This window comes from Anser cygnoides, chromosome 9 (assembly GCF_040182565.1).
Source record: "Anser cygnoides isolate HZ-2024a breed goose chromosome 9, Taihu_goose_T2T_genome, whole genome shotgun sequence".
NCBI lineage: Eukaryota > Metazoa > Chordata > Aves > Anseriformes > Anatidae > Anser > Anser cygnoides.
Window position 1 is genome coordinate 19,531,898 of NC_089881.1, and position 8,755 is coordinate 19,540,652.

The 8,755-nt window shown below is 41.4% G+C and overlaps 1 protein-coding gene across 5 annotated transcripts; it reads right to left on the reverse strand.

Moving 5' to 3' along the window:
* Positions 1–112: 112 nt before the first annotated feature.
* On the reverse strand, positions 113–7,506 carry ZNF639 (zinc finger protein 639). Of its 5 annotated transcripts, none has more exons than XM_048059388.2 (6): positions 7,350–7,506; positions 6,495–6,598; positions 5,870–5,937; positions 5,182–5,289; positions 4,194–4,337; positions 113–3,917 (listed from the first exon to the last, which is right to left on the reverse strand). In XM_048059388.2, the coding sequence occupies exons 3-6, from the start codon at positions 5,925–5,927 to the stop codon at positions 2,770–2,772; spliced, it is 1,458 nt and encodes a 485-aa protein (XP_047915345.2). In that variant the 5' UTR covers positions 5,928–5,937; positions 6,495–6,598; positions 7,350–7,506; the 3' UTR covers positions 113–2,769. The 5 variants fall into 5 exon arrangements, with proteins under 5 accessions (XP_047915345.2, XP_047915346.2, XP_013030241.2 ...); XM_048059389.2 differs by having other exon boundaries at positions 4,200–4,337; positions 7,350–7,505; XM_013174787.3 differs by lacking the exon at positions 7,350–7,506 and adding an exon at positions 6,950–7,255.
* Positions 7,507–8,755: the final 1,249 nt, after the last annotated feature.

An 8,755-nucleotide genomic window follows, 5' to 3' on the forward strand; every position in this document is an offset into this window, starting at 1 on the left:
ACAAAAAAGCAAATAAAAATTACTTCCAAAACCTGTGCTGCGATTTTGGATAGCTTCTAGTTAGCTGCCACTGCAGCAGAGGAACCTTGCAGGTATCAGTATAAAAAGCTGCTGAATTTGACACACATTTATTGAGCATCCCAAAGAAAGACATGTATTGACACACTTCTGATTACTACAGTTAATGTCTCTAATTCAGGACTCAGATTAAGTGCTCAAGCCATAAGGTTTTGAGAAGACTTCAACCTCTGGCAGTGCTCCCGTGCTCCAAGTTCACCCCGACGCACCACGCCTGACCTTCCACCTGCACACTTCAAATAAATAAGCCCAACTCTTCTAATTCACAGCTACCACATAGTGCCCTCACTGGGTACAACGTGCCTTCCCTACACGTACGGTCCTTCCTTTCAGCACACCGACTTCTAGACACACTGCACTCAATACCTGTTTTTTCTTCTACTGCATGCCTTTCTTGTTTCAGCACACTGGTCACACGGAAGCAAGTATCCTTCATGTGTGCATTCCTGCTAAGGTAAAATGAGACCACCTGCCCACATAAATTTCCATCTACTTTCTGATAAAGAAGTAAACCTAACGTTACTCCCTAATTTGTAAAATCCATGCTAAGTCAAACTTTAATATATTTCCTAACTAGACACTGCGTGCATTTTAGTTAGGAGTTTGTCTTCAAAACATGCCTATGGCATGGTTTCATTCCCATTTTAGAGACCAGAAATCGACACAACTTAAAAGTTGACATGAACTACCGAGGAGTCAAAACACAAATTTTCTGTCACAGGCTCCATACTTTTACAAAAGAGCCTTTTCTGTGAGGAAAATACAGCTTTCCTGCATGGGACACTGTGCTGGTCTGCACAGACACACACATTTCTTCAGCCTTTTTTTTTTTAAATGTCTTTCCCACAGGACTCTAACAGAAGAACCAGCATTCCCCAGCCCTTTATCCCCGTATGAGCAAAATTAACCTTCCATATATAAAATAATTCTCGTATTTTGTTAACTATATTATTGCTACCATATTAAGCCAGCCATGATGAATGAGCTCAAAATAGGAAATTAGCAATTCTACTACAGTGTCATTCTCTATACAATGAACTAAAATACAGTTAGGATACAATCAGGTTGTCCTTTTCAACAATTACATGTAAGATTTGGTACTAAATCAGCATTTCAAAATGATGAAAATGGTCTTGCTCCTACAAAGCAACAAGTGCTAACTGGCTAGTTTTCAGAATTTCTAGAAATACTTCTCCAGAAATCAGGACTTCCATAAACTGACTATATAGCCAATTTTTATAGCTTTAAAAATTCAGTGTGAAAGCCCTTGCACACCTGGAAGCTGATAACACCAAATCTCACCAGTCAAGAGATGTTTTATACATTAATTATATCTATACAACGCTCACATTAGACAATCTTACATTACAAATTTACAAGCAATACAGAAATGTAAACTCCGCCACTATTTTATGGGTTATTTCACTCCGATAACTAGCACAATCTAAATGACCTCACCCTTATTATCTGTCCAACTATCAGTCACTCAAAAATACAGTTACGGAATGAAGCTTAAAAATTCACTTATGAAGCCTGTAATGCCTGAACAGCACTATCTAATCAGAACAGCTGTGTTAAATCATTTGAAAGTGATTAAATAAACTTTTATACCATACCAGTGTTTTAAAGCAGTACATAGCTTAAAATTTACAGATTTAGAATAACTTTCATCAAATTACTATTGGTAGAAAGCTAATTTTTAGTCTACAAAATTATAATTATGTAATTATAAACTAATTTTATAGAGGCTCTCTCCAAATGAGGTTGGTGACATATTTCAGTGAGAGATAAATTATGAAAATCATGCTCTTTAGACATTCTCATCTGGAATATTTCACAAATTTCGTTACAATTGGCTCCTTAAAACGTGACCCACTCTACACACACGGAACACCTGTCAGGAGTGCATAGAATCATAGAATGGCCTGGGTTGAAAAGGACCTTAAAGATCATCTAGTTTCAACCCACCTGCTCTGAGCAGGAGAAATACAGGAACTGAAGGTAAATAAAAGAGATAGAAATGATGTGGGAGGACTGTAGTAATGTGTGGATGAAAACATTGTTGGATGGTTCCACAGACAGGAGCCGAAACAGAACACTGAATGAAGACAGAAAGCAAATGATGAGATAGGGCAGGTACCCCAAGAGAAAACAGGTCACTTTTAGAAGCTTATCAAGAGTACAAGGTGGTAAATGCAGGCTGACATATGGAGACTTGCATGCTGGCAAGTTTTGGAACGCACTTATCTTTGGCTGGTTGATGCAATTTTTTGAACGTGAGCTCAGCAACCTGCTGCTGCAGGGGGTAAAATGAGTAGGATACGCAATTGAGGTCAGTGCGGTGTTTAAGCATGGACCTAGATGTTGGCCTTCTCTTTGTCCCTTTTAAAACCCTAAAGAGCTGCTCTCATACATTAAACGTGAAAGTACAGGGTGAGCATCAGAACTGCTATTATAACATGCAACTACTCCCACTGTCCCTCCCCCCAGAATGTGACCCATCACATGTAAATGTGAGCATTTCTACCGAACCTCTAGGTAAGGAAATTCGTAACACCAAGTTGTTATACATGCTTTGTTGATATAAAAACATTAGAATTGTACAAGTGCTGTTAAAACTGTATTTAATACATTTTAGTGACTGAAAATTAATTTGGGTTCTAACAAACTGATTACAAGGGAAGAAGGTAATCAAGCTGTCTCATGTATCTGAAGATGACTTAGAAGATCTTTCTCATTTCCAAACCTCATTAAACAATCAGTACATTTATGAGGTAAATCTGCCGAATGCCTGAAATCCAAATGGGTTTTAAGGTCTTCAATCTGTCCTGTTGAATATTCACAGTACTGACACAAATAAATCCCTTCAGATAAATGAGAGCTTAAATGCTTGCAATACTCCAACATACCTGAAAAGCCCTTCCCACAGTCATCACAAACATGAGGGAATATTTTGGTGTGTTCAATAGCAACATGCCTGTTGACATTGGTATGCAGCCTGCTCCTAAAGCCACACACTTGGCATACAAAAAAGTTTTTGCATTTGTCAAAACTAATTTTGTTTATGAGACTGTACTGTCCACGCTCCTTGTTATTATAGCTGTCGCTTAGCTCTATCAGCCGACACGCATGTTCGTTCACCACGTGGCTGTGCAGGTCTTCTGGATCGTTTGTTTCATGCTCACAGAACTGACACAGGTACTGTTCGTCACAGCTGTGCTCCTGGAAGTGCAGGTACAGCTCACTGCTCGAAGAGAACTGCATATCACACTGCTCACACCAATAAAGGTGGTCGTTGAAGTGAGTGTCTGCTATGTGCTGACTCAGATTCTCAAATATCACTGTTTTGTAGTCACAGTATTTGCAGATGTACGGATCTTCCTCGTGTAGCTTTACATGTTCAATTAGCTGCATTTTGCTGGAGAAACTCTCTTTACAAACTTTACAGACATGAGTATCTGTACATGTCTTGTGCTTCAGGATCATGTGCTGCTTTAAATCAGAAAAGTACTTGCTATTAAACTCACAGAGCTCACACTTGTACAGGCCACTGCTGTTGGCTCTCAGCAAAGGCCATTTCTGTTGAGCTGTGATGTTCAAAGCCTGGTTCTTCTCGAAGATTTTACAGGTTTCAAGAGGGATCTCCTCTAGATCCTCAGCTTCTAGCTTCTCAGGTGACACGGTTTGTGTTTCTATATCGTGAACTTCTACAGCATTAACTTCCGTTGTAGAAATTTCTACAGTTTGAATATCAAGAGGTTTCTCCTCTTCTGTAGGGATGTCACTGAATATCGGCGAATCACATATGTCTTTACACATTCCATTATTAGTAGCTTTATCTAAAGAAAAACAGATAATACAAGCAAAAGGTTAAAAACGAATCCAGCAAAAAAAATGGGTCTGTATTTAACTTTTCAGTTAGCTGTAGTAGCTAATAAATACAAAAAGTAGTTATTGTTCCCCAGCCACTAAAACTACATTTTAATTAACTCATAAATAACGTAAACTACAAATCTTTCATCTGTCAAACCAAAAAAGGAAAATACCAGCTATATTAAAAGCCAACATCCATGCTCTCCAGCTTCCCAGCATCTCAGCTGCAAATACACATTTACCTTTACCTTTATCCTTCTTTTTAGTTTCCGTATAGTGCAACCCCACAACATTTGAATGTGACCCACTCCAGTGAGAAGTGCCAGCGTGCACTGGACTCCCATCATCATCTGTGTCTATGCTCTGCACGGGACTGTGGTATCTACCTGCAAAGATAAAACATTTTCTTGTCATTATTCATCCTTTCTAGCATCACCCTGACTCCCTTGATCTAACCTAGATGTTACTTACTATTTACTTATTCTAATTACATAAATTTATCTTTACATACCACTTACATTGTAACCTACATTGAAGAAAGTTAACAATAAACACCGCAGAAACTATTTCCATACATACAAAAGTCAACAGAATAATTCAAAAGGTGGTAACCCTGTCTTTACAATTTCAGAAAAAAAACAGTCAGTTGATTACACTGGAAAAAAAAATCTTAAATGAAACTTTACATATGAAAGATGCATCTTTTTAATATCCTTAAGTATTTCTGGTCATCATATTTTAAGGCATATACTTTGTGAGACTTCTGGATACTTGTTGGACAACTTATTAGAGTGAAAGGAAAAATAAATATAATGAAAGTCCATCCTCAAATTTACTCTGCCCAGTGTGTTAAACTCTATCAACTAGTGGATGCTGTATAAAAAAGTCATTTTCCTGAAGTATAGGTTACTATTACTGGTATGTTTCCTCTCAACTCATAGATTATCTACATCAGATTTATGTCACCTAGCCAATGGATATTTAGATAAAGTTTAAAATTCATTCTAATTGCCATAAAATCGAAATATCTTTTTGTTGTTGTCACTTTTTACTTTGAAAATTATATTTGAATTATGAGTAAACGGCCTTCCACTAGTCTAAGGCATACCAGATGAGAACGATGCACGGAAGTCTGCCACTACCTATTTTGTACTCTACTTACTTCTATGAATAGGAGTATAATGCACTTAGTCAAGAATTATAGAACAAGATCTCAAAGTGCACTCTTACCTCTGTTTTCAGAATATTTTATGTCTGGTTGTTTCATAGAACAGACACTATAGCAGTGGTCAGAAAGAATTCCACTATTATCTATGTATTTGGTTGCACCTGAAGAATCTAGATTAAAAATAAAAATAAAAATTAGTATTTACACTAACAAACTGATGTAGCTACATATGGATTTAACATTCACCAGAGTTCTTCTCACTGGCCACAATTTTACTTCTCACGCTGTGACGATTCTGTGCCTGTCTGATAACATCACTGTTTTGATTTGCAGATTTCAGCTGCTGTCCTGATGTTCAGAACATCAGATGCAGTTGTTATCAAACTCTGCTTCCACTGAAGGTAGGGACGGGAGCACAGTTAATTCAGTGCTGAGAACTAATGGACACCCCCAACCCAACTTTCATGAAGTTTCTCCACTTGCGTGTTAATAAAATCTTCCCTTTATGGTTTGTGCGAGCTTCCCAATGTGCAGGGAGTACAGAACAAAACCGGTCAGATGTGTTGACCAAAAGTGGCTTGACAACAGAACATGCAGAGTGGTTACTCTATACATTCAGAACAAGGCTCCTTATCCTGCCCTTTTTAGGTTACTGATTTCCTGATATAGGTACACTTTTCATAATAAAGTAATTATGTGAAGAAAATTAAACTAATTGAAGTGTGTACATAACTCAAGCTCTAGACTGACCTGAATATCGAGAAGGGTGTAGAGTCTTCCGTTTTCTCTTTTTAGGGTGTTCGTTCATTTTGAATAGTCTAAAATAATCATAAAGTGAAAAGGTTCAAGAATTGGCTTGACGTGCTTTTATCTAGTTCGTAATTTTCACAAGTTTATGAAATAACATGAACATTTTGAAAACCCAAACGCCACACACAAGATTGCTTTTCACAGAATCCTAGAGCAGCTTGGGTTCGCAGGAACCTTAAAGCCCATCTAACCCCAACCCACCTGCCATGGACAGGGCCTCCTCCCACCAGATCAGGTTGCCCAGGGCCTCGTCCAGCCTGGTCCTGAACACCTCCAGAGATGGGGCATCCACAGCTTCTCTTGGCAACCTTTTCTACCACCTTCTTTCTAACCCCATCCAGCCCGTTCTGTTACAGTTAAGAACACAACAAATGCACACGGGCAATGGAGTCTAAGTTCATATTCCTGCCTTGCAACAAAATAATGAGGTTTACTATAAAGACAGACAGGTCAAGACTCCAGTCACGCAAGTAGTCGTTTGAAGCAGTTCTGCATCCTGCTGTCTTTTGTCAGACATTGGATATTCTGCAGCATGTTGAAAACGTTAACTGAAATGTCATCTTACCCCAAATCCTAGACTCTTCAGTATCAGCAAGGAGAGCAGCTAGGAAGCTGATGGCTGCACAGCTCCCAAATGTAGTGAACGCATCAGCATGGGAAGATTTACATCTACAGAGCGACATAATTTAAAACACTTAAAACCAAAAATAAAAAAATCACCACATCAGAATCAAACACAGAAGCATTACTAACTGTGACGCTACAGAAATTTATGCAAGAAAACAACATACAAAGTTTATATCAACATTAGAGCGTCAAAATTCACAAAGTGCGTGCTGTTTATTCTCCTTTTGTGCTGGGTTAGCTGACTTTTGCTGCACTTGGCAGCTCCTGGGGACAGAAAAATAAATGGAGGTGGCAGCAGAAACACTCGGGTGGTACGCTGCCAAGCTTGAGGGAGGGCTGAAAGCGCAGACTGCAGCATGCTCTGCTACACTGAAGCACTTACAGGCCCAGCACCTTGTTGAGCCGATGCTGCCCATCGGAACCGTGAGCAGAAGCACCACGGCCCCGCACCACATTAACGCCGTCCCGGTGTGACCGGCCTGGATCCCGGCCCTGCTCCGGCAGAACAACGGGGCCAGCCCTTCTCCAGCACCACCTCGCAGCCGGGCACCCTCCTTTTCCCCTGGGCCCCCCAGACTTTTATCCCGACGGCCTCGCGGCTCCGCACGGTGCCCGAGGACGGGGGCACGGGCTTCAAATGGCGCCGGGGCAGCGCTAAGATGGGGGCGGGCGGCAGGCGGCGGCGAGCGGCCGCCGCGCCCGGCGGGGCCAACGGCGGGCGGGAGCCACCCCGCTCCCCGGGCGATGCCGGCGGCCGCTCCCCGCCCGTGCAGCCGCCGCCTCCGGGACTCACCTCCCGCTCGGCTCCGCTCCGCGCCCAGCCCGGGCCGCCGCCGCCCCCGGACGCGGCGCTCCCCGCGGGGGAAGGGGCGGAGCGGGCGGCCGCCGCCATGGCGCCCCCTGAGGGGCGCGGCGGGAAATGGCGGCCGTGAGGGGCTCCGGCGGTGTGAGGCCTCGGCCCCGGGCCTGTCGCTGCGGGAGGGCTCCTTTATGCACGAGCCGTCCTCTCAGCACCGAAATGTGCTCCCAGGGCCGCTTTTTACCCGCTTCACAGCGTGGTTTCACCTGCAGGCAATAACCCTGGCACTGCTGAATCCCGCCTCAGGACTGACAGGGTCATCACCGTAGGGTTAGGCCTTGGTCCTGTTTTACACAAGAGGTAGAGCATGATGCTCATAAAGCACAAAGCTTTTTGTATCAGCTGTTAAAGCTGCTGTGGAGAAGAATCTATATAAAGTAAGGGTTAAGGAAGTTATTGTAAGGATCCATCCCCTTTTCAACGTTCTTCCAAGCTTATCACAACAGAATCCCCGCCTTTGCTTACTTAATCTTTTCTTTTTTTATGTCACAGTGGGGTAAAAATAAAAGAATAGTGACAGCCTGTCCAGGCATCTTTAAAGGTGATCTTTAAGGTGCCGTTCTGTGATTCTGCATCTCCCCACAAAGCAGGATATTTCAAATGGCATCTTTTTACCTTGGAAAATAAAGAGTAGTTATTTATATTTTGAAGAGACTATTACAGTCACTTAGTTTGATGACTTAAAACAGACCTTGGAATTTTACCAGACCTTCCCTTCATTGAGCCTGAAGTTAACTAATTTTAAGATCAACATTTCAATTAGCAGACAATCCACAACATCCCTAATGTTACTGTTCTAGTGATTAATAAAAAATTATCACTTGCATCTCATCTGTTTTATTCATTAGCTGGGAGTTGAAACTGGACATACTCTGTTTATAAAATCCTACCTTCAGCCTTTGTCTTGAAAGTCAGAAAACATGTCTTTAGGGTGATCTGATTTGGTTTCAGCCACATAGGAATAGCTCCATCATATGATCACACAGAAGTTTTGATGGCAAGCAGCATGAATACAAGCGGACCGATCCTTTTGAAGACGTATTGCTGAGTCCTCAGAAATTAAATAAATGTGATGCATTTAATATCTCCTAAGCTAATTTACCAATCAAGCAAGGTACTAGCATCCCAGTTCAGTTTGTTCTCTACTGCTTATTCCAGATATAGAACCTGAGCTTACTCCAAGATGGTTTGTGATGAAGTTCTTATAAATTGGCTATAACCACCCAAAGGTGTAAATGCTCACATATTTCTCCCTTTATTCACTAAAAAGTTTTCTATGGGAATATTTGGGAAAAAAAAAAAGCACTTTCCCCAGTTCCCAGTGGAGGGCAGTAATGGGA

Coding starts and splice junctions, on each gene's coding strand:
- ZNF639 (XM_048059388.2), bottom strand. CDS start 5,927: ATGAACGAACACCCTAAAAAGAGAAAACGGAAGACTCTACACCCTTCT. Junction 5,290..5,869: donor ACACCCTTCTCGATATTCAG/GTCAGTCTAGAG, acceptor TTTTTAATCTAG/ATTCTTCAGGTGCAACCAAA. Junction 4,338..5,181: donor AAAATATTCTGAAAACAGAG/GTAAGAGTGCAC, acceptor TTATCTTTGCAG/GTAGATACCACAGTCCCGTG.